At 40.3% G+C, this 25,584-nt stretch overlaps 8 protein-coding genes across 8 annotated transcripts; 1 reads left to right on the top strand and 7 right to left on the bottom strand.

The window, feature by feature from the left end:
• Positions 1-605: 605 nt before the first annotated feature.
• LOC137902186 (trace amine-associated receptor 13c-like) lies at positions 606-1,798 on the bottom strand. The gene is made up of 2 exons (XM_068746255.1): positions 1,626-1,798; positions 606-1,422 (listed from the first exon to the last, which is right to left on the bottom strand). The coding sequence occupies exons 1-2, from the start codon at positions 1,796-1,798 to the stop codon at positions 606-608; spliced, it is 990 nt and encodes a 329-aa protein (XP_068602356.1).
• A 2,944-nt stretch (positions 1,799-4,742) lies between these two features.
• LOC137902246 (trace amine-associated receptor 13c-like) lies at positions 4,743-5,935 on the bottom strand. The gene is made up of 2 exons (XM_068746325.1): positions 5,763-5,935; positions 4,743-5,559 (listed from the first exon to the last, which is right to left on the bottom strand). Exons 1-2 carry the CDS (start codon positions 5,933-5,935, stop codon positions 4,743-4,745), a joined length of 990 nt encoding a protein of 329 aa, XP_068602426.1.
• A 1,438-nt stretch (positions 5,936-7,373) lies between these two features.
• On the bottom strand, positions 7,374-8,566 carry LOC137902502 (trace amine-associated receptor 13c-like). The gene is made up of 2 exons (XM_068746589.1): positions 8,394-8,566; positions 7,374-8,190 (listed from the first exon to the last, which is right to left on the bottom strand). Exons 1-2 carry the CDS (start codon positions 8,564-8,566, stop codon positions 7,374-7,376), a joined length of 990 nt encoding a protein of 329 aa, XP_068602690.1.
• A 1,441-nt stretch (positions 8,567-10,007) lies between these two features.
• On the bottom strand, positions 10,008-11,200 carry LOC137902249 (trace amine-associated receptor 13c-like). The gene is made up of 2 exons (XM_068746328.1): positions 11,028-11,200; positions 10,008-10,824 (listed from the first exon to the last, which is right to left on the bottom strand). The coding sequence occupies exons 1-2, from the start codon at positions 11,198-11,200 to the stop codon at positions 10,008-10,010; spliced, it is 990 nt and encodes a 329-aa protein (XP_068602429.1).
• Positions 11,201-12,640: 1,440 nt separating this feature from the next.
• Positions 12,641-13,836, bottom strand: LOC137902504 (trace amine-associated receptor 13c-like). The gene is made up of 2 exons (XM_068746590.1): positions 13,664-13,836; positions 12,641-13,457 (listed from the first exon to the last, which is right to left on the bottom strand). The coding sequence occupies exons 1-2, from the start codon at positions 13,834-13,836 to the stop codon at positions 12,641-12,643; spliced, it is 990 nt and encodes a 329-aa protein (XP_068602691.1).
• A 4,787-nt stretch (positions 13,837-18,623) lies between these two features.
• Positions 18,624-19,787, top strand: LOC137902269 (trace amine-associated receptor 13c-like). Its single transcript, XM_068746348.1, has 2 exons — positions 18,624-18,799; positions 18,977-19,787. The coding sequence occupies exons 1-2, from the start codon at positions 18,624-18,626 to the stop codon at positions 19,785-19,787; spliced, it is 987 nt and encodes a 328-aa protein (XP_068602449.1).
• A 2,484-nt stretch (positions 19,788-22,271) lies between these two features.
• LOC137902299 (trace amine-associated receptor 13c-like) lies at positions 22,272-23,389 on the bottom strand. Its single transcript, XM_068746381.1, has 2 exons — positions 23,214-23,389; positions 22,272-23,082 (listed from the first exon to the last, which is right to left on the bottom strand). Exons 1-2 carry the CDS (start codon positions 23,387-23,389, stop codon positions 22,272-22,274), a joined length of 987 nt encoding a protein of 328 aa, XP_068602482.1.
• Positions 23,390-24,228: 839 nt separating this feature from the next.
• LOC137902598 (trace amine-associated receptor 13c-like) lies at positions 24,229-25,370 on the bottom strand. Its single transcript, XM_068746689.1, has 2 exons — positions 25,198-25,370; positions 24,229-25,039 (listed from the first exon to the last, which is right to left on the bottom strand). Exons 1-2 carry the CDS (start codon positions 25,368-25,370, stop codon positions 24,229-24,231), a joined length of 984 nt encoding a protein of 327 aa, XP_068602790.1.
• Between the last annotated feature and the right edge of the window lie 214 nt (positions 25,371-25,584).

Consider the following 25,584-nt stretch of genomic DNA (forward strand, 5'->3'; position numbering starts at 1 on the left):
GCAAAGGGGAAAAGGCCAAATGAGGAGCCAGAAGAGCAGCCGACGACCTCCAAGAAAAAAAGATCTTTTAACAGACAAGCGCTCTCTCTGCGCTCTCATTCCACGACCCTGATGCGTAACTTTCTCGTGGTAGTGCTTGATCAACAATCTGGACACATGATTCCCTCTCGGGAGGATAGCTGGATGTTTAACATGGGGATGGTGTGCCGCTTGTGGCAATTTTCCTTTCTACAACATAAAAGCGCAAATTTCACAATAAAAATCAAGCAATGATCTCAATAATCAAAATGTTGAATGTTAAATGTTGATACAGCTGCCCATATTACCTTTAAATATTTATGGTAATTCATGGTAATGAGTCAGAATTTTTGCTTGTTATTGATGGATTGCTTGAGGGATGCATTTTTCATCAAATAATGATCTTATCTCTTCTATGGAAGGTTCTAAATGTGTTTAAGAGTAATACACAACTTCAATGATGATGCAATGACACATTGTCCATAATGATCACATTCATCACACTGTTTAATGTTTTACACAGCATCCAAATATGTTTAATTTTGTATTGTTGAAAATAAATGTTTTGTTAATGCCTTCAGACATCTCTACAGTACGCTGACATCAGAGGAGCTAGGCTGCAGGATCTGAAGCGTAACAATGAGTTTCATTGTTCTCCTAAACCAGGAATAGAATAAAGCATAAACTATTGGATTTAAAGAGGAGTTACAATAAAGTAGCCACAGAGCGAAAACTGAAAACTCTTCACTGGATAAATAGTCCTGTCCCGCAAAAGATGGATAAAAATAAGGACAAAAACATATCAGAAATACAAGAACAACAATACCAAGAGTTCTGGCTGCTTTTCTCTCAGACTTCTTAGAGACACAAACTGAACGCTGTTGGTTAACAGTGGTAACATGAGACCTCATGGCTCGGGCCTGAGACACAGCCACCACAAAAACTCTCATATACAAAACTACGATTAGAGTGATGGGGCCAGCAAAGGTCAGCAGGCCGTCAACAGCTCCATGTATGAAGGACATTACAACCACACACTCTCCCTGGCAGGAATTATACCTATCTGGCTGTTTCAGGAAGTCCATCAGTATCACACCATTATAGAACACAGAACAGGCCCAACACAGACCAACACAGAGCTGAACTCTTTTCACAGTGACTTTGCTGGAGTAACAGAAAGGGTCACAAATGGCCAGATATCGATCAACTGATATGAGAACCATGTTTCCTACTGAGGTCGAAGTAAGGATGAAAGAGCAATACACAAACACTTGACATATCACAATCCCCAAAAACCAGCAGCTCCCTATCTGGAGTATTTCAATCGGCATCAGCAGGAGCCCAACAAATAAATCTGAGACAGCCAGTGAGAGGAGGAGGAAGTTGGTTGGTGTGTGGAGCTGCCTAGAGAAAAAGGATAACATCATCATAGCGTATTTTGAAACCACATAATGTATTTTCAGATGTAACAGTATGTCACAAAATGTGTTCAGTTACAATACAATAGAGCGAGAAATGACTTGTTAAATCCTGGATGTAATTTAATAAAACTGTGCCTCTGTAGTAGAAGAGAAGGGAAGGAACAAAGTTATTATCATAAGTTATACTTGAAGTGTGAGATGGAGATGATGACCAGCAGGTTGAGAATCACAGTCAGCACAGAGATACAAGACAGCAGGACGTGAAGTAAAACGGTCTCAGCTCGATTCTGCACTGGCTTCCTGCAGGAGGCGTTGAGCAGTTGTGGAAAGCAGAGTTCAACTTCCTCAATGACTGTCATGATCAGAGAGAGGAAAGGAGATGAGAGGCTCAGGAGCTCTCAGACCGAAGCCGTCTCTCATAAAGCTAAAATATCTAGCTCCACCTCTCTGTTCGTCGTGCCATGCAAAGAACCTGCCTCCTAATGGTGATGCAATCAATCTGGTTCCTGACATGAGCTGATGCGTTCTGGATCAGCAGTTTAATAGAAATGTTGGGGCAACTTGAAAGTAATGAATTGGAGTAATCCAGCCTGGAAGTTACAAAAGTATGGACTATCTATTCTGCATCCCTTTTTGTCATTCTTTATTTTGTTTGGAAAATACATTTTATTTTACAAATGCAGTTTGACATTCCTATAACAATCCTTTTCCGATCCTTTATATATCCATATATGCAAAACTTCCAACTTCTGGTCTGCATTGCACATGCTTAACATCATACTTTTCCATTGTCTCTGTTGGCAGTTTAAACATTCATCTTCTTATGTACTCGCATTACACAATATATATAAACTATATAAATACAAACAAACAAAGTGCTTCAGTTTTATTTGAAGTTAATACAGGAAGTTCTTGGTCATCCAGGAGTTATTTTCCTGAAGGCATGTTTGAAGTCTAACTCGTTGTTTGTGTCTGGCTGAACCGACAGGTACATTTGTGTGTCATCTGCATAGCGGTGAAAATGTATGCAGTGTTTCCCCAATAATGTTGCGTAAGAAAACCATATATATAGCGTGAATAAAATAGGTCCAAGCACAGAACCCTGTGGAACTCCATATCTAACTTTTATGTATGAAGAAGGTTTATCATGAACACGTACAAACTGAGATCTATCAGATATATGTGGCCTAAATTAGTTCAGTGGTTATAATTTTATGTTATAATCGAAATTTTAAAGTAATGCATTTGTTGTCAGATACAAAAGGGTTCAGTGGAAATACAATTAATTGATCAATATCAATGTCATATGTGAGAACCAGATCCAAGATGTGATTAAAGCTATGGGTGGGTTCTTTTACTTTCTGGGAGAAGCCAATTGAGTCTAATGAGATGACTGCAGTAGTAAGGCATTCATCATTGACGTCTACATGAATGTAGTTTGTTTGTGTTCCGTTTTCAGAACTAAGCTTGTTAGAAATTCAGATATAAAATCAGAGGATGGGCCCGGGAGATGTTAAACTATAACAATCTGGATTGTTGGAAAAACACACACAAATAGATTTAATAAGAAATGTCCTTTAAAACATGATGGAATAAATATACAATTAATGCTTTATATTTACCTGTCATAAATTACATACTAAACCTCAATTCATTAAGGAACACACTTGATGCTTTTTGTTTTTTTGTCCTTGATTCCTGATTATCATTTTATTTCAGACACTACAGACATACTTCAAACATTCCTTTTTTGGTTGTAATGTATATTTAGTTTTGTTTAAGTTGTATTTTTTTGTCTTAATCTGACAATCAAAATAAAACTCATCATATCATATCATATCATATCATATCTCTATGATATGCTGATATCACAGGACAGGAGTTAGGTTGCAGGATCTGAAGTGTAACAGTAAGTTTCATTGATCTCCTAAACCAGGGATAGGATAAAGTATAAAGTATTGGATTTATTCAGGACTTACAATAAAGTAGCCAGCTTCACTTGACCCACAAAAGATGGATAATAAAAAAACCACACCAGAAATACAAAAAAATAATTTCATTAGCATCAGTAACAATCACATAGACATGAACACTGGCCATGACAATCCAACTCAGCAGGCGTCTCAGTCACGTTGGTGATGTTTGACCTTCAGCCATTGTTACAAGCATAAATCAGCATTTCATACTCGTGTTTCTAAATTCATCAAATCATTATTAAAGCATATCTCTGGTTCTGGTTGGAGTAGAGACGCAATATTGGTATTACTGAAAAGATAAATCTGCCCTTTTCAGAAGGGGCGGCACTGTGGCGCAGTGGCAAGCGCTGTTACCTCACAGTAAGAAGGTCACAGCTTCAAATCAACTTGTGGGGGGGCTTTCTGTGAGGGGTTTGCATGTTCTCTCCGGGTTCTCTGGCTTCCTCCCACCGTAAAAACATGCAATGAACTGGCGGCTTGTTAGTGTAACCAATTCACCTAATTTCCACGTTTTCGGTGGTGGGAGGAACTCGGAGAACCCACGCGGAGAGAACCGGCTTGACCCAATGTGGTGCCCCCCTCCATCGCCGATTTACATGCACTTACAAAATAAATCAAAATAGCATTGCTTTTATCATTGTCTTTCATTTGTAAGGTAACCTGTCACCAAATTTACATACTTAACAAATCACAAATTAATCAAAAAATAAATCTGAAATACAATATAAATACCCTTACCACAAAATAAAAACCTGTAAATAAGTGAATAAAGATGTCATGTCAGTGGAGACGCTCCAACTGGTTACATTATATAGTCATTAAGAAAAAGACACTACTTATTATCATTAGAGTTTTTCCAAATGTAAAATGCAGCCCATGTAAAATGTGGTTGCTACAATGTGTAAAATGTAAATAAAATGGGAAAGTAAAGAAAAGGAGTTCCTGAACTCATGTGGAATGTATCTTTTGTTTCACAGGAATGAGTTTGTCCACTTTCCTGTATTTAAACTCCTGAACCTGCATAAAATTATCCTTTCATTGCCATTTGTGATTCTAACACTAGCTGGCATTAAACTTATTTTTCTGTGGAATGTTTAAAAACAGTGATTTTAGACTAATTTTGAAATGTGTTACTGACATAAAATAATGAGCTAAAAATTATTACATTGCTTTAGATTGTCTTTCTACCATTCTAATTTGAACATACATCAAAAACAAGCTGCTCTTTATATGCCTGACAGAAGTTACATACAGCATATAACTTAATAAACAGCACACTCTTTTGTTCCTGTTGATCATTTTTGTACATTTTAGTCTACAGACAGCTCTACAATACGTTGGCATCGCAAGAGTTAGGTTGCATGATCTGAAGTGTAAAAATGAGTTTCATAGATCTCCTAAACCAGGGATAGAAAAAGGCATAAACTACTGGATTGATACAGGAGTTACAATAAAGGAGCCAGAAAGCAAAAGTCGTGAACTCCACACTGGATACATAGTCCTGGCCTGCAAAAGATGGATAAAAATATGGACAAAAACATATCAGGAATACAAGAACAACAATACCAAGAGTTCTGGCTGCTTTTCTCTCAGACTTCTTAGAGACACAATCTGAACGCTGTTGGTTAACAGTGGTAACATGAGACCTCATGGCTCGGGCCTGAGACACAGCCACCACAAAAACTCTCATATACAAAACTACGATTACAGTGATGGGGCCAGCAAAGGTCACCAGAACGTCAACAGCCCCATTTATGAAGGGAATTTCAAACACACACTCACCCTGGCAGGAATTATACCTATCTGGCTGTTTCAGGAAGTCCATCAGTATCACACCATTATAGAACACAGAACAGGCCCAACACAGACCAACACAGAGCTGAACTCTTTTCACAGTGACTTTGCTGGAGTAACAGAAAGGGTCACAAATGGCCACATATCGGTCAACTGATATGAGAACCATGTTTCCTACTGAGGCAGACGTAAGGATGAAAGAGCAATACTCAAACACTTGACATATCACGCCCCCCAAAAACCAGCAGCTCCTTATCTGGACAATTTCAATGGGCATCAGCAGGAGCCCAACAAATAAATCTGAGACAGCCAGTGAGAGGAGGAGGAAGTTGGTTGGTGTGTGAAGCTGCCTAGAGAAAAAGGATAACATCATAATAGCGTATTTTGAAACCACAAAATGTATTTTCAGATGTAACAGTATGTCACAAAATGTGTTCAGTTACAATACAATAAAGCGAGAAATGACTTGTTAAATCCTGGATGTAATTTAATAAAACTGTGCCTCTGTAGTAGAGAAGAAGGGAAGGAACAAAGTTATTATCATAAGTTATACTTGAAGTGTGAGATGGAGATGATGACCAGCAGGTTGAGAATCACAGTCAGCACAAAGATACAAGACAGCAGGATGTAAAGGAAAATGGTCTCAGCTCGATTCTGCACTGGCTTCCTGCAGGAGGCGTTGAGCAGTTGTGGAAAGCAGAGTTCAACTTCCTCAATGACTGTCATGATGAGAGAGAGGAAAGGAGATGAGAGGCTGAGGAGCTCTCAGGTCTCAGACTGCAGCATCCTTCTTTTATTACCCAGCTCTTCCTCTGCATCATCATCATCATCATCCTCATCAGGTGACAATTAGAATTTCTTTTTTGCTTGAACATGAAGACTCATCTCTCATAATTATACATTTAATAATGATTGATATGTGGATTTAAGGGGTTAGACAAAAAATATTTTTTAAAGAACACAATTCCAGGCTTTCCATCTCCCCCAATCCAGACAGTTGGCTCATGACCATCACATCTCCAGTCTAGCGCAGACAGATGATGTATCTGTATCAAAGGCCTTTTGCAGGTCCAGGAACGCTGCCCTTACAACCTTCACATCGACCTAAGCAGTGGATCGTTGACCTTTTTAAGAAAACAGTTCCCGGTTTCTTTGTAATATTTTCTCAAAAAAATCCAAACTGTTTTTGATTAAGTAAATAGTTAGATTCTAAATGTTCCATCAAGTGCTCAGCGAGAATCTATTCCAGAACTTTTGGGACTACGGGAAGGACGGGTGTGGGCCTGTAAATATCGCTTTTTTCCTGCTTCCTGGGAATCTCTTGTTTGTTTTGGCAGGTTTATTGCGTAAGTTATTGGCTCCAACAGGCAGTTCTGATGTTTCTTGATTGATGCTTCATGAAGACTAAATATCCTTCAATATGATGTTTCTCATGTTTGCAGTCACTTTTACTTTGTGATTGCCTTGTTTAAAGATGCCTCTTTAATAAAAATGAGGTTGTTTGAGTATGGTGAAATTCTCCTGGAGTTGACTCAGATTTAAAATCACTTGCTAATTCTCATAAAGACTTAATAATAAAAAGTAAAACATATTTGTGAGGGAATCATTCCAAAGGGTAAAATTGTTTGTTTGAGCGATGCCCCTTTCCTATTAATAATGATCCTTTCACTCATTTCCAGTGATCTTGCTCGTGTGGAATATACTAAATGATCGTGAATAAAATCAATATAAATAAAGCTAATTATGTGAAACTTTAAATCTAATGACCATATTTATCATGTTTTGTTGTGTTTTTTTAAATATGTAAACTGGACTTATGATTTTTTTATATTTTATAACTTTACTGGCAACTTCAACAACAGGAGTAAACAATTTGATGTTTATCATATCAAACAAACATGATGCATTTCTATGTTTAAATATTATTTTTCTGTTCCTATCCAGCTCCCATAAAACTGCTAAAAACAAACATACAAATGTCACAGAATTTTTATTTCTTTTAAACATGTTGGTAACAAAATGATGGAAAAATCTGCTCTATATGTGCCTGAAGACGTTTCATTCTCGAGCACAGCTTAATAAAGAAATGCCATTAATTTTCTCTTCTTTTACTTTGACTCTTTGTCTCCTGATGATTATTTTAGTACAGACAGAACAGATATTTCTACAGGATTTTAGTATAACAGGAGTTAGGTTGCAGGATCTTAAGCATCACCGTGAGTTTCATAGATCTCCTAAACCAGGGATAGAAGAAAGCATAAACCAATGGATTGAAACAGGAGTTACAATAAAGTAGCCAGAAAGAAAAAAATGAATAAGCATCACTGGATGAAGAATCTTGACCAGCAAAAGATGGATAATAATATGGACAAAAACATATCAGAAATACAAGAACAACAATTCCAAGCGTTCTGGCTGCTTTTCTCTCAGACTTCTTCGAGACACAAACTGAACGCTGTTGGTTAACAGTGGTAACATGAGACCTCATGGCTCGGGCCTGAGACACAGCCACCACAAAAACTCTCATATACAAAACTACGATTACAGTGATGGGGCCAGCAAAGGTCAGCAGGCCGTCAACAGCTCCATGTATGAAGGAAATTCCAACCACACACTCTCCCTGGCAGGAATTATACCCATCTGGCTGTTTCAGGAAGTCCATCAGTATCACACCATTATAGAACACAGAACAGGCCCAACACAGACCAACACAGAACTGAACTCTTTTCACAGTGACTTTGATGGAGTAACAGAAAGGGTCACAAATGGCCACATATCGGTCAACTGATATGAGAACCATGTTTCCTACTGAGGTCGAAGTAAGGATGAAAGAGCAATACACAAACACTTGACAGATCCCAATCCCCAAAAACCAGCAGCTCCCTATCTGGAGTATTTCAATCGGCATCAGCAGGAGCCCAACAAATAAATCTGAGACAGCCAGTGAGAGGAGGAGGAAGTTGGTTGGTGTGTGGAGCTGCCTAGAGAAAAAGGATAACATCATAATAGCGTATTTTGAAACCACATAATGTATTTTCAGATGTAACAGTATGTCACAAAATGTGTTCAGTTACAATACAATAGAGCGAGAAATGACTTGTTAAATCCTGGATGTAATTTAATAAAACTGTGCCTCTGTAGTAGAAGAGAAGGGAAGGAACAAAGTTATTATCATAAGTTATACTTGAAGTGTGAGATGGAGATGATGACCAGCAGGTTGAGAATCACAGTCAGCACAGAGATACAAGACAGCAGGACGTGAAGTAAAACGGTCTCAGCTCGATTCTGCACTGGCTTCCTGCAGGAGGCGTTGAGCAGTTGTGGAAAGCAGAGTTCAACTTCCTCAATGACTGTCATGATGAGAGAGAGGAAAGGAGATGAGAGGCTGAGGAGCTCTCAGGTCTCAGACTGCAGCATCCTTCTTTTATTACCCAGCTCTTCCTCTGCATCATCATCATCATCATCATCCTCATCAGGTGACAATTAGAATTTCTTTTTTGCTTGAACATGAAGACTCATCTCTCATAATTATACATTTAATAATGAATGATATGTGGATTTAAGGGGTTAGACAAAAAATATTTTTTAAAGAACACAATTCCAGGCTTTCCATCTCCCCCAATACAGACAGTTGGCTCATGACCATCACATCTCCAGTCTAGCGCAGACAGATGATGTATCTGTATCAAAGGCCTTTTGCAGGTCCAGGAACGCTGCCCTTACAACCTTCACATCGACCTAAGCAGTGGATCGTTGACCTTTTTAAGAAAACAGTTCCCGGTTTCTTTGTAATATTTTCTCAAAAAAATCCAAACTGTTTTTGATTAAGTAAATAGTTAGATTCTAAATGTTCCATCAAGTGCTCAGCGAGAATCTATTCCAGAACTTTTGGGACTACGGGAAGGACGGGTGTGGGCCTGTAAATATCGCTTTTTTCCTGCTTCCTGGGAATCTCTTGTTTGTTTTGGCAGGTTTATTGAGTAAGTTATTGGCTCCAACAGGCAGTTCTGATGTTTCTTGATTGATGCTTCATGAAGACTAAATATCCTTCAATATGATGTTTCTCATGTTTGCAGTCACTTTTACTTTGTGATTGCCTTGTTTAAAGATGCCTCTTTAATAAAAATGAGGTTGTGTGAGTATGGTGAAATTCTCCTGGAGTTGACTCAGATTTAAAATCACTTGCTAATTCTCATAAAGACTTAATAATAAAAAGTAAAACATATTTGTGAGGGAATCATTCCAAAGGGTAAAATTGTTTGTTCGAGCGATGCCCCTTTCCTATTAATAATGATCCTTTCACTCATTTCCAGTGATCTTGCTCGTGTGGAATATACTAAATGATAGTGAAGAAAATCAATATAAATAAAGCTAATTATGTGAAACTTTAAATCTAATGACCATATTTATCATGTTTTGTTCTGTTTTTTTAAATATGTAAACTGGACTTATGATTTTTTTATATTTTATAACTTTACTGGCAACTTCAACAACAGGAGTAAACAATTTGATGTTTATCATATCAAACAAACATGATGCATTTCTATGTTTAAATATTATTTTTCTGTTCCTATCCAGCTCCCATAAAACTGCTAAAAACAAACATACAAATGTCACAGAATTTTTATTTCTTTTAAACATGTTGGTAACAAAATGATGGAAAAATCTGTTCTATATGTGCCTGAAGACGTTTCATACTCGAGCACAGCTTAATAAAGAAATGCATTTAATTTTATCTTCTTTTACTTTGACTCTTTGTCTCCTGATGATTATTTTAGTACAGACAGAACAGATATTTCTACAGGATTTTAGTATAACAGGAGTTAGGTTGCAGGATCTTAAGCATCACCGTGAGTTTCATAGATCTCCTAAACCAGGGATAGAAGAAAGCATAAACCAATGGATTGAAACAGGAGTTACAATAAAGTAGCCAGAAAGAAAAAAATGAATAAGCATCACTGGATGAAGAATCTTGACCAGCAAAAGATGGATAATAATATGGACAAAAACATATCAGAAATACAAGAACAACAATTCCAAGCATTCTGGCTGCTTTTCTCTCAGACTTCTTAGAGACACAAACTGAACGCTGTTGGTTAACAGTGGTAACATGAGACCTCATGGCTCGGGCCTGAGACACAGCCACCACAAAAACTCTCATATACAAAACTACGATTACAGTGATGGGGCCAGCAAAGGTCAGCAGGACGTCAACAGCTCCATGTATGAAGGAAATTACAACCACACACTCTCCATGGCAGGAATTATACCTATCTGGCTGTTTCAGGAAGTCCATCAGTATCACCCCATTATAGAACACAGAACAGGCCCAACACAGACCAACACAGAGCTGAACTCTTTTCACAGTGACTTTGCTGGAGTAACAGAAAGGGTCACAAATGGCCACATATCGGTCAACTGATATGAGAACCATGTTTCCTACTGAGGCAGACGTAAGGATGAAAGAGCAATACTCAATCACTTGACATATTACGCCCCCCAAAAACCAGCAGCTCCTTATCTGGACAATTTGAATGGGCATCAGCAGAAGCCCAACAAATAAATCTGAGACAGCCAGTGAAAGGAGGAGGAAGTTGGTTGGTGTGTGAAGCTGCCTAGAGAAAAAGGATAACATCATCATAGCGTATTTTGAAACCACATAATGTATTTTCAGATGTAACAGTATGTCACAAAATGTGTTCAGTTACAATACAATAGAGCGAGAAATGACTTGTTAAATCCTGGATGTAATTTAATAAAACTGTGCCTCTGTAGTAGAAGAGAAGGGAAGGAACAAAGTTATTATCATAAGTTATACTTGAAGTGTGAGATGGAGATGATGACCAGCAGGTTGAGAATCACAGTCAGCACAAAGATACAAGACAGCAGGATGTAAAGGAAAATGGTCTCAGCTCGATTCTGCACTGGCTTCCTGCAGGAGGCGTTGAGCAGTTGTGGAAAGCAGAGTTCAACTTCCTCAATGACTGTCATGATGAGAGAGAGGAAAGGAGATGAGAGGCTGAGGAGCTCTCAGGTCTCAGACTGCAGCATCCTTCTTTTATTACCCAGCTCTTCCTCTGCATCATCATCATCATCATCATCCTCATCAGGTGACAATTAGAATTTCTTTTTTGCTTGAACATGAAGACTCATCTCTCATAATTATACATTTAATAATGAACGATATGTGGATTTAAGGGGTTAGACAAAAAATATTTTTTAAAGAACACAATTCCAGGCTTTCCATCTCCCCCAATACAGACAGTTGGCTCATGACCATCACATCTCCAGTCTAGCGCAGACAGATGATGTATCTGTATCAAAGGCCTTTTGCAGGTCCAGGAACGCTGCCCTTACAACCTTCACATCGACCTAAGCAGTGGATCGTTGACCTTTTTAAGAAAACAGTTCCCGGTTTCTTTGTAATATTTTCTCAAAAAAATCCAAACTGTTTTTGATTAAGTAAATAGTTAGATTCTAAATGTTCCATCAAGTGCTCAGCGAGAATCTATTCCAGAACTTTTGGGACTACGGGAAGGACGGGTGTGGGCCTGTAAATATCGCTTTTTTCCTGCTTCCTGGGAATCTCTTGTTTGTTTTGGCAGGTTTATTGAGTAAGTTATTGGCTCCAACAGGCAGTTCTGATGTTTCTTGATTGATGCTTCATGAAGACTAAATATCCTTCAATATGATGTTTCTCATGTTTGCAGTCACTTTTACTTTGTGATTGCCTTGTTTAAAGATGCCTCTTTAATAAAAATGAGGTTGTGTGAGTATGGTGAAATTCTCCTGGAGCTGACTCAGATTTAAAATCACTTGCTAATTCTCATAAAGACTTAATAATAAAAAGTAAAACATATTTGTGAGGGAATCATTCCAAAGGGTAAAATTGTTTGTTTGAGCGATGCCCCTTTCCTATTAATAATGATCCTTTCACTCATTTCCAGTGATCTTGCTCGTGTGGAATATACTAAATGATAGTGAATAAAATCAATATAAATAAAGCTAATTATGTGAAACTTTAAATCTAATGACCATATTTATCATGTTTTGTTGTGTTTTTTTAAATATGTAAACTGGACTTATGATTTTTTATATTTTATAACTTTACTGGCAACTTCAACAACAGGAGTAAACAATTTGATGTTTATCATATCAAACAAACATGATGCATTTCTATGTTTAAATATTATTTTACTGTTCCTATCCAGCTCCCATAAAACTTCTAAAAACAAACATACAAATGTCACAGAATTTTTATTTCTTTTAAACATGTTGGTAACAAAATGATGGAAAAATCTGCTCTATATATGCCTGAAGACGTTACATACTCGAGCACAGCTTAATAAAGAAATGCCATTAATTTTATCTTCTTTTACTTTGACTCTTTGTCTCCTGATGATTATTTTAGTACAGACAGAACAGATATTTCTACAGGATTTTAGTATAACAGGAGTTAGGTTGCAGGATCTTAAGCATCACCGTGAGTTTCATTGTTCTCCTAAACCAGGGATAGAAGAAAGCATAAACCAATGGATTGAAACAGGAGTTACAATAAAGTAACCAGAAAGAAAAAAATGAATAAGCATCACTGGATGAAGAATCTTGACCAGCAAAAGATGGATAATAATATGGACAAAAACATATCAGAAATGCAAGAACAACAATTCCAAGCGTTCTGGCTGCTTTTCTCTCAGACTTCTTCGAGACACAAACTGAACGCTGTTGGTTAACAGTGGTAACATGAGACCTCATGGCTCGGGCCTGAGACACAGCCACCACAAAAACTCTCATATACAAAACTACGATTACAGAGATGGGGCAAGCAAAGGTCAGGAGGACATCAACAGCTCCATGTATGAAGGAAATTACAACCACACACTCTCCATGGCAGGAATTATACCCATCTGGCTGTTTCAGGAAGTCCATCAGTATCACAGCATTACAGAACACAGAACAGGCCCAACACAGACCAACACAGAGCTGAACTCTTTTCACAGTGACTTTGATGGAGTAACAGAAAGGGTCACAAATAGCCACATATCGGTCAACTGATATGAGAACCATGTTTCCTACTGAGGCAGAAGTAAGGATAAAAGAGCAATAGTGAAACACTTGACAGATCACGATCCCCAAAAACCAGCAGCTCCCTATCTGGAGTATTTCAATCGGCATCAGCAGGAGCCCAACAAATAAATCTGAGACAGCCAGTGAGAGGAGGAGGAAGTTGGTTGGTGTGTGGAGCTGCCTAGAAAAAAAGGATAACATCATTATAGCGTATTTTGAAACCACATAATGCACATAATACAGATGTAACAGTATGTCACAAAATGTGTTCAGTTACAATACAATAGAGCGAGAAATGACTTGTTAAATCCTGGATGTAATTTAATAAAACTGTGCCTCTGTAGTAGAAGAGAAGGGAAGGAACAAAGTTATTATCATAAGTTATACTTGAAGTGTGAGATGGAGATGATGACCAGCAGGTTGAGAATCACAGTCAGCACAGAGATACAAGACAGCAGGACGTGAAGTAAAACGGTCTCAGCTCGATTCTGCACTGGCTTCCTGCAGGAGGCGTTGAGCAGTTGTGGAAAGCAGAGTTCAACTTCCTCAATGACTGTCATGATAAGAGAGAGGAAAGGAGATGAGAGGCTCAGGAGCTCTCAGGTCTCAGACTGCAGCATCCTTCTTAAGATTTTATTACTCAGCTCTTCCTCTTTTCAAAAAACCACGCACTTCACTGAGTGATGCAACGCACCTGTCCCCCGATGATGATGATGATGCAATTGGAATTTATTTTTGCATTGAACATGAAGCCTCCTCATCTCTTATCATTTAACAATAGAAAAATAAACATAAATGGAATGTGAATTCGATGGGTTAGACAAAAAGTAGTAGTATCTTGTGGGTTTGGACTCGAGTTGGGAATCGGAGGGTCACCGGTTGAAATCCTGGCCCCTTTTCAGCCACCACCAGGAAAGGGGTCAGTGTACATCCAGGGCACTGCCGAGGTGACCTTGAGCAAGGCACTGGCGCCTTCTTCGCACAGCCTGCACTTGGGGTCCTGTCTGGTGTGGTATACCCTGGCCTCTATTGATCTTGTGTTTAGGATGCTGGACTTAGGGTGAAACCCTCCATGCATTGTAAGGAGCTTCCTTGTCTTCCAGTGGCCAGTATATAATACCAGTGGGGTATCTGATTACTGGCAGGGCATAGCTGTTAAGGGCCTGGATCTTATTCTTGCCATTCAGCTGAACCTGCCTCACCCGCTGTCGGTATTTGGCTGTGGCTGACCTCCTAGCTCCCTACTCAGGATTATCACTTGTCTGTGGGATCCCCTGGTATTTAGCTGCCCTTTACATCTGTTGTGTTGCCTTCAGTAGGTGCTTGGCCCCCCCTGGTGTTATTGCCAATCCCTTTCTGTGCCCTGCTCATGTATTGATCCATGTGCCTGCTCATTTTGGCTGCTATGATGCCTCATAGGAGCGTCCATGTGGCACTTAGGCAGGTTATAGGCTGGTAGTTTGATGGAATTGTTCCCTTGTCGGGGTCCTTCATGATGAGGACTGTCCGACCTTGGGTTAGTTAGCCACTCTGGCTGGGTTCCCGACTTTAGCAGCAGATTCATATGTGTTGCTAGGCTAGGCGTTCATGGAGTGCAGTTAGCTTCTTAAGCCAGTAGGCGTGAATCATGTCGGGCCCTGGAGCTGTCCAGCGCTTCATTTTGGACACTCTAGTCTGGATATCTGCTGATGATTACTGGGTCTTGTTCTGGGATGGCTGGGATGGCATAACTTCTGACTGTATGTCTGCTGGCCATTGGGCGCTAGTGTTGTGCATTGCCTCTTTCTCCACAGATACACTTCCAGTATTGTTCAGTCTCAGCCCTGGGTGGATCGGCTGTGATCTTGCTACCCTGCCACTGAGAGTAGACCTTAGCTAGATTGTTGGGGAACATCATGTTTATTATAATAATGATAATGAATTGGTTTTATATAGCACTTTTCAAGGCACCGAAAGACGCTTTATATTTACATTCTTTACATTCATTCACTTCATACTTGGTGGTGGTGAAGCTACTACTGCCTAGCCACAGCTGCCCTGGGGCAGACTGACAAGAGCGGAGCTGCGCCATCGGCCATCCTGACCACCGCCGACATTCACTCGCTCACTACATTCACACAGGCAATGTGGGTGAAGTGTCTTGCCCAAGGAGACAACAACAGCGGAGACATGCGCCGGAGCCGGGAATTGAACTGCCAACCTCTCGATCATAGGACAACCCGCTGCGCCACCGTCGCCCCAAAGAAGGACTTCTTCTTGTGGATATTTGAACATTGAGCTCATAGTTGATGATGAATACTTCCTCAAAACCTGACCATATTACTGACAGTCATTTGGAATAGAATGTTTAGCACATCATTCAATATTTACAAGAGATCAGTGGAAGGAGTTAAGATGAGAATACATTAATAAACATTACATCATGTTTTTAAAATTTCTTTTTGTTTGGGGTTGGGATGCTTTCACTTTAAGCAACTATTGCAACATGCATCAAAGCATTGAGTTGCATCACTAAAGTTTCAGGATGATGTAACCCAAAAGTCATTTCTGTCTTACGCAAGGATTGCATAATGTTTTGACGTAAAGGTTGGGTTTGTTTGTCATCGAGTGACACAAGTGTGAAGAGGTGTGAAAACTTTCTCTGCTTGACGACCATTAGGAGCCGACAACGGGCTGCACAGTGGGGACTGTTCAGCGTCTGGAGACAAATTAAATGTGACCGAGTGTATGTTTGTTTCATGTCTTGTGAAGCTGCTAATGATCCCAACGTCTTCTGAGAATATGTGCGATGCAGTTACGAAACAAGCATGGAGGTCAGTTTGTGGACTTTGTTCTGGACGTCTGAGTCCATTACATGATCCACACTAACACTGTTAATATTCTTTAACCATTTTCAATGGGATCAGGATTCTGGTGCGTGAAATCAATAATAGTTGACCCAATCATTTAACTTTAAGAAGAAGAAAAAGCTTTATTATTGTTACTGATGCTGCACACGCATAGTCCACAACAACACAATTTCATTTCCACCCTAGTACTAAGGGCTCCTCTAAACAAACCACAGACATGCATAGGGGGCACAGGGTGAGGGCACAGGGTGAGGGCGCCACCGTGGTCGCCATTCCTGGACAGTCCACAGTCTGTAATCCTGTCATGCACTGGGGGGCTTGAACCAGTGACCCTCCGATTACCAACCCAAGTCCAAACCCATCACATGCGATAAACTGGCGGCTTGTCCAGGGTGTATCCTTCCTCTCGCCGGATTTTTGATAAAAATGCGGTCTGAAAAATGAATGAATGAATAATCCCCAGTATAGTATAGTACAATCCCAATATAGGTGGAAAGGGTGCGTATTGGTAAGTGCTGTTGTCTCACTGCAAGAAGGTTCTGGGTTTGAATCTTATCTGTTAGGAGTTAGCGTGTTTTCCTCATATTTGTGTGCGTTTCCTCTGGTTTCCTCCCATCTCCAAAAAACATGCAATTTAGGTGAATTGATCACTCCAAATTGTCTGTAGGCGTGAGTGATCGTCTGTCTCTGTGCGACCCTGAGATGCACTCATGACTCATTTGGGGTGTACCTTGCCTCTCACCCATACCCGAATGTGAAAGGCTCCAGCAACTCTCGTGAACCGCAAGGAGGAAAATCGGCTGTAAATTCAGAAAAAGAATGGGGAAATCCCCAGTAGGGAAATTCTTATTTCTCTAATGCAGGGGTGGGCATACGTTTTGACTCGTGGGCCACAATGGCTTCTAAAATTTGACAGAGGGGCTAAGCCAGGAACAGATGGATGGAGTGTTTGTGTGAACTAATATAGATTACATGCAGGTTGCATTACAGGGAAAAGGCAAAATGAATGAGGTTTAATTATAATACAATTATTTAATGATATAATTTGGACAAGTTCGGGGGGCCGGATTAAAAAGCCCAACGGGCCGTAGTTTGCCCATGCCCGCTCTAATATTTGACACATACTGTATATAGGCTGAAGCACACACACACACACACATTTTTTACATATTTTTGTCTACGCTGGTCTTGAACCAGCCACACAAGGTCCCTGTGTACCAAGTGACTAAAGTATTTTCTTTCATGTGTATTAAAGATTATATTTCCTTTCATTTAGATGCTTTGTTGATAACTCATCTAAGGCTATTGATTTACAGTAACATGTTCATATGATGCATTTTATAGGGTTTTCATCATGATAAATCCCGAATTACCAAATTTGTGTTGTGAGGCTTACAGTAAAACACACCAGACTTATGGTAGAAAGGCCTCTCCAGAACACCCAGTCCCATATCAAGGTCACAGGTTCGAATCTGACTTGCGGCCTCTCATTGAGGGGTTTGCATGTTCTCCCCGTGTCTGCGTGGGTTCTCCGGCTTCCTCCCACCACCAAAAACATGCAAATTAGGTGAATTGGTTACACTAAATTATCCGTAGGTGTGTGTGAATGTCGGTCTGTGTGTGTGGCCCTGCGATGACTGCTGGGATAAGGCAGAAAGCAGTTAAGAAGATGAATGAACTGATATTATTAAAACACCTGCTTCACCTGTAGTATTTGTAGGGCAATACCTATTTGCATCAGAGCGTCAGTAGTGGCTTTATGAGGGGGCTGATTGGCGCTGTATCCCTGTGACGACTTTACGACCGTTACTCAGTCATAAAGCACAAGGCAGTCAGTCACAGGAAGCCGACACTTAAGACCGGGAATCCCCTTCCCTCACGCACCCAAGCCTAACCCCAACAATGTCCGTAGCCTTCAGCATCACAAGACTAATGTCATCCACACCTTGCATCTTGCCACTGGATAGATTCTTAGCTTCCTCTATGACCTTCACCAGGAATATGGAAGTCTGCCTCAACTCTGGATGATTGTATAATTGAGTTATTGCAGTCTGCGAAGTGTGCTTTCCACTGCCTGCAAATGTCATAATTTAAGTAGACTGGGCCAAACCCTGCTTTCCCTTCCTTCGTGATTGTACAGTTTGTCCGAACTTTATGGAGGCTGGTTGAAAATTTGCCTCCCCTCAAATGTTCTCAATACAATGCCCATGTTTTTGCTATAGTGACATAAACTATGTCACATTTCCATAAATCAAGACCACAAAGAACATCACACTGTAGGCTGGGTACTGTTGTGGAGAAAATGCTTCACTCTGATAGGATAGGATAGAATACTGCTAATAGTGATGTGGCATGACATTTGTACCACGTTTCTTTGTCCCAAGAGAAAAAGGCAAGATGGGAGGAAGAGAAGAAAGGTTATATCAGCTTGACAGAAAGGTCTGGTCTCAGAGCCAGTCGAGCTCTGCAATCTCTCCTTTCCAAACGTTTTTTCCCTGATGATGGAGACAATGAAAGAAATTGAACTGTGTTTTCCTGAACTCTTTAACACCTCCTGTAGGAAGCCGAAGCACACACACTCTGAGGCTGTGCTGATTTATATTTTGATGCCCTTAACTTCTGTGGTCACTGTGATTCTCAACCTGCTGGTCATCATCTCCATCTCACACTTCAAGTAATCTGCTAATGAAAATTGACAGACATCCAGAAATTAGTGATTTACAAGAAACCAATAGAAAGTGTCGGGTCTGGTTGTGTGGATTTATGATTTATTATGATAAACAGCGATCAATACTGTAATTAATGTGATGTTATAAATAATAATGCAAATAATGCATTTCTTTCAATGCAGGCAGCTCCACACTCCCACCAACCTCCTCCTGCTCTCCCTGGCCTGTTCAGATTTCTTTGTCGGTGTCCTGATGTGCTTCCATATCCTCATAGCAGACGGATGCTGGGTGCTAGGTGACATCATGTGTGCTTTATTTAGTGTTTTTGACTTCACTTGTACTTCTGCCTCAGTAGGAACCATGGTTCTCATATCAGTTGACCGCTACGTGGCTATTTGTGACCCTCTACGTTACTCCACCAAAATCACTGTGAGGAGAGTAACAACCTATATTTGCCTTTGTTGGGTCTGCTCTTTTCTATATGACTGTCTCCTAATCCATGACAACCTGAACCAAGTAGACAGGTATATTTCCTGTTCTGGAGAGTGTGTGATTGTCATTAACCAGATTGCAGGAGTTGCTGACATTATTATGACCTTCTTTGCTCCTGTCACCGCCATCATATTTCTGTATATGAGAGTTTTTGTGGTTGCTGTGTCTCAGGCTCGTGCCATGAGGTCTCACATTACGTCCGTAAAAATGTCAGGAACTGTGTGGGCTAAGAAATCCGAGCTGAAAGCAGCCAGGACTCTTGGCGTCGTTATTGTTGTGTTTCTGACATGTTTTTGCCCATATTTCATTTCTTCTCTTCTGGAGGATAACAGCTTGTTTAGCGTGTCATCCGTGCCCTTACAGAACTGGCTGTTATCTTTTAACTCTTGTCTAAACCCAATAATCTATACTTTTTGCTACCCGTGGTATCGGAAATCTGTTAAACTCATTTTAACATTTAAGATATTTGAGCCGAACTCCTGTGAGGCCAACGTGCTGTAGAGACGGTGTCAGTTCTGTGAAGGAACACAATTTTTAAATGGTGTCACTGATTTTACAAATAGTCTGAACAAATTTTTAATTTGTATTTTCATGCATAACAACAGATGGCTGCTTGGTTTTTAGAGGCTTTGTGTGTGGAATTCTCTCATAACGCCGACCTAATACCATTACTTTGTCTCAGGGGAGAGTTCACACATTCCATCTGTCAGCCTTTAAAGATCACATATTATACTCTTTCTCCACAAGGTATCGCAGTTCCCAGACACTTATATAAAATATCTGTAAAGGTTTTTGTCAAAATAGCAAACAGACACTGCAGGACTGTCTCAAACAGCTCTGTCAGAAAAGCCTCTGAAAACAAAACAGACTAAGGGCATGCACGCAGCTGCGTGCACCCAATGAAGGTGCACGTTTCTGCCAGACGCGTTTCAGTAGGTGATTACAGAACTACGCAAACTATGCAGGATTCACTTGGTTTATTTAGTGTTTTTGGGTTGGTCCACCATAATAGTCGTGTAGAAACATGGGAAAAGTGAGTTTTTCATAATATGTCTCCTTTAAGGTACTGTGCCAGCTAAAAGAACATTAGACACGAAACTGGTGACGGAACTGATGACGCTATGACATCACAGTAAGAGAACATGCAACAAGATGTGTGTGCACATGCACGCGCACAGCTGTGTGCACATGCACGCGCGCAGCTGCGTGCACGTAATGTACTTAGTTTCATTTTCAGAGGCTTTTCGAGACAGAAAAGGGGGACATTGTCCTGCACCATCTGGTTGCTATTTTGACCAAAGACTGTGCCCAGGGTGGCAAGACCCAGGACACGCTGGAGAGACTATGTCTCTCGGCTGGCCTGGGAACGCCTTGGGGTCCCCCCGGAAGAGCTAGAGGAAGTGGCCGGGGAGAGGGAAGTCTGGACTTCCTTGCTTAGGCTGCTGCCCCCGCGACCCGGCCCCGGATAAGCGGATGACGATGGATGGATGGATGGATGTCACAGATATTTCATACAAGTGTCTGGTTACTGCGTTAACTTGTGGGGGGGAAAAAAAAAAAAAAAAGAGTATAATATTTGATCTTTAATTGTATATTCATGTTAGTCAGTTGTGCATTTCTTAGTAGTTGTGCAGTATTTTGTAGCTTGTAGTATTTTGATTTGGCAAGTTGCATATTTATGATAGATACACAACTATGTTGATAAGTTGCGTATTTGCGTCGTAATTGTATTTTAATGTTAATTTGTTTCATATGCTCGCTATGTGATTTATGCAAGTAAATTAGAAGTTATGCTATATTTATGTTTGTATTGTTGCCTGTCAACTTGTGTTTGTGTACCGGTATATTATGTTAGTTCATTTATATGTTGTGTATTTCATATGTGACATATTGAACGTGTACTGACAAACTGAATGCATGTATGTATTTATGGGAAGAGCAATTGGAATTATTATATATTTGAAACTTAAGAGTGGTGATTCTTACAATTTTCTGACACCAGTCTTCATTAAAATAGTCCATCACTGCTACGGCTGAACTTCGAGATTATAGTCACTTTCACAGCAGAGCTGTTTGGTCCGCTTTAAATGGACCAGAGGTTGTTTCCTCAGATATTCCGCTTCATTTGGGCAGGTGTGAAAACGACTTAAGTGAGCTCCATTTTGCAATCAGCTGCACGACTACCTGTAAAGATGAAATAGGTGTAGCATTTATTTGTTCAACTGCAGTGCTGAGGGTCACAAAGGCCAACATCAACACTAATGTTTTTGGTAAAAACCACAGGATATATCTATATTTGCAGAGTTGGCTTGATCATGATAGGAAAATCTAATTGTTTCATAGAAGTTTCCTGCGTTGAACTGGCTCTCGCATCAGCCAGGCTGTAGCTTTTTTTTTGGAAAATGGGTAACAGAGGATCTGACTGAACATCATGAACAACAAAACACTTTGTGTACAAAGAGTAGAAGTTATCTATTTTACAATATATAAAGACAATCAGACTTAATATTCAGTTTATTACAAACGCCACAACATTTACTATTGCTGACAATAAACTTTATATTTCCATTTATGGCATGTCCAAATAGGTCAATACTTGGGGGCTCTTTTCCAATGAGTTGATCAATACTTGACAATGGAGCGAATGCAGAACAGGAGACCACGAATACGGGAAAAAAAATCATAAAAACAAAACTACAACCACATTGAGTTCTGCTTTCATCTCTGATATCTTAGCAGACACGGACGGTACCTGAAGATATGAGCGCATTAATGTGAGGCCTCGAGGCACAGAACCCACAAATACTCCCTTATTCAGAACTATGACGAGTGACAATAAGGGTCAGCACACACGAACGGATGAAACAAATAAAACAAAACAGTTATTTAGGAGCCCAACATCCACCCGTTTTTAGACCTTTTTAAAATGAAATGACATATTTGGATTTGTTCAGACATTTGGAAACAAACATCGAAGCAATGTCTCTAAAGTACGTTGGCTTCGGAGGAGTCAGGCTCAAGAATCTTAAATGTTAGAATGAGCTTAACAGATTTTCGATACCAGGGATAGCAGAAAGCGTAGATTACTGGGTTTAGGCAAGAGTTGAAATAGAAGAGCCAGTTCTGTAAAGGCACGGATGATACAGTAAATAAGCTGTTTTCATCAACAAGAGAGGAAATGAAATATGGACAGAGGCATGTCAGAAACACGACAACAACAACACCAAGAGTCCTGGCGGCTTTCAGCTCGGATTTTTTAGCCGACACGGCACCTGAAAGTGTGATAGACGTAATTTGAGACCTCATAGCACGAGCCTGAGTCACAGCAACCACAAATACCCTCATATAGAGAACTATAATGGCAGTGACAGGAGCAAAGAAGGTCAAAATAATGTCAGCAATTCCTGCAACATAGTTAATGACAATCACACACTCGCCCATGCAGAAAGCGTATCTGTCTGGCTGTTTCAGGTTATCGTACATCAAGAGACTGTTGTACAGAATAGAACAGCCCCAAGCAAGGAAAATACAGACTGTAACTCGTCTCACAGTGATTTTAGCGGAGTAACGCAGAGGGTCACAAATAGCCACGTAGCGGTCAATTGATATGAGAACCATGGTTCCTACTGAGGCAGAGGTAGTGGTGAAGTCTAAAACACTAAATGCAACACACATGAGGTCACCGAGAAACCAGCAGTCATTTGTTATAACGATCTGAAACGACATCAGGATACCCACGAAGAAATCTGAACAGGCCAGGGAGAGCAGGAGAATGTTGGTGGGGGTATGAAGTTTCCTGGATTGAGAGAGAGAGAGAAGCATCATATATTTTTTGTTATCAATTACAATGTAAATCCAGCATTCAGCAGACAATTAAATATAAATGAAGCACAAATCACTCATTTATCGGCTTTTTAATTTGATTACTTGAAGTGGGAGATGGCGACTATGACCAGCAGGTTGAGAGTTGTAGCGACCACAGAGGTGAAGGACATCAGAACGTAAAACAGCAGAGCATCAGAGGGCGGGTGCGCTGGCTTTTTACAGGAGATATTGAAGAGTTCGGGAAAACAGAGTTCAACTTCTTCCAATGTCTCCATCATTGGTGGAAGAAAGAATGAAAGGAGAGGCTGCTGATCCCCCGTTCTCTCTGAAACCAAACCTCTGTACTGCTGATGTAACTTTTCTGCACTTCATCCTCATCCATCAATTTTCTCTCGGGACAGAGAATTGCAGTACACCCTGGACAATTTGTGCCTCATCACTATCAAAATGTAATTTTCCTTTTTTTTTTTTTTTAACTGATCATAGTGAAGTCCCTCCTCAATCAAAATACCCAAACCAAAGTAATTTCTGTTAAACTGTCTTAATTACCGATTAATGATTTATTTACCCCCCCCCGGCAGAGAAAACACAATTACAGTTTGGCATGTCGGATCACTCCGCACAGACGCATTCATAATGAGACATTGCGGAGTTATGAGCATCTTGGCTTGCTGTGTTTGGGCCTAGGCATCAGCCACCATGGGGGTGTCATGGGTTTAGAACCCTCAGCGATAAACAATACGGAACAATTAATCAGGAAGGGATGACACAGGAATTTCATCAGGAAAGAGAAAGCACGTCAGGTATTATCAACCTTAGCAATAACATGCCGTTACTCAAAGATGCATCGTCTTTTTGGTGTTTAAAGACTGAGTGTGTGACTGTTAAGGGTTAAATGAGTAAAACTGAGATTATGCTCAGGATTAATGGAGAGAGACAGAGAAAACCAAAAGGCCATGAGGAGAGCTACCATTTAATAGATGGGGGGGGGAGACCTATGGCAAATCATTTCACAATTCAATCGGAAGCAGAAATAGCAATCGTAGATTTTTAACCACTGAAAGTTCTGAAATCTAAACATGTCAAAAACATTCATGTCACTATACCTACACAATCTCTACAGTACTTTGGCGTCACAGGTGTCGGACTGAAATATCTTAAAAGTTATAATGATCTTAACAGAGTTTCGATACCAGGGATAACAAAGTGCATAGATAACTGGATTTAAACAAGAATTAAAACCAATCAGCCAGTTCTGTAAGGGCACAGATGTAACATTAAACGAACTGTCTTCCCCAACAAGAGAGGAAATGAAATATGGACAGAGGCATGTCAGAAACACGACAATAACAACACCGAGAGTCCTGGCGGCTTTCAGCTCGGATTTCTTAGCCGACACAGCGCCTGAAAGTGTGATAGACGTAATCTGAGACCTCATGGCACGAGCCTGAGTCACAGCAACCATAAATACTCTCATGTACAGAACTATGATGGCGGTGACAGGAGCTATAAAGGTAAAAATAGTGTCTGCAACTCCTGCTAATGAGTTAATAACAATCACACACTCTCCAATGCAGGAAATATACCTGTCCAATTGTTTCAGGTTTTCAGTCATCAAGAGGCCGTTATATAGAATAGAACAGACCCAACAAAGCCAAATACAGGTTGTAACTCTTGATACAGTGATTTTGGTGGAGTAACGTAGAGGGTCACAAATAGCCACGTAGCGGTCAACAGATATAAGAACCATGGTTCCTACTGAGGCAGAGGTACAGGTGAAGTCTACAATATTAAATAGACCACACATAAGATTGCCAAGAGCCCAGCAGCCATCTGATATCAGGATATGGAAGCACAACAGGACACCGACAAAGAAATCTGAACAAGCCAGGGAGAGCAGGAGGAGGTTGGTGGGAGTGTGGAGCTGCCTGCAGCGAAAGAGAAACCTGCATTATTGCTTACAGTATCGCATTTAGAGACACAATTTATAACTAATATGAAGGCTTCCGAAAGAATGCAGAACCATCAATGCATAATCAGACCGGACCATCCATTTTTATGCTCGTCAGCTTCATAAACCGATTACTTGAAATGGGCGATGGAGACGATGACCAGCAGGTTGAGAGTCACAGTGAGCAGAGAAGTAAAAGGCATCACAATGTAAATCAGCACAGCCTCAGAGTGGGAGTGCTTTTGCTTCCTACAGGATGCGTTAAAGATTTCAGGAAAGCAGAGGTCAGTTTCTTCCAGTGTCTCCATCAGAGAAAAGAGATGAGGAAATGAGACGGAGACCAAACTCGTCTTTAAGGCTGTGCGACCTCTTCTATGCTGCGTCCTGGCCATTTATTGCCTTTAAATGCTTATCCTTCAGTGGGTTAATGGGGTGGATCCAATCCAAGGCGACAGTGGGCTGGACAGGCATGGTGAAACAGATCACATTTCACCCACACAATGGCTACTTCCTTGTAGCAGA

Source organism: Brachionichthys hirsutus, chromosome 12 (genome assembly GCF_040956055.1).
Source record: "Brachionichthys hirsutus isolate HB-005 chromosome 12, CSIRO-AGI_Bhir_v1, whole genome shotgun sequence".
In the NCBI taxonomy this organism is placed as follows: Eukaryota; Metazoa; Chordata; class Actinopteri; order Lophiiformes; family Brachionichthyidae; genus Brachionichthys; species Brachionichthys hirsutus.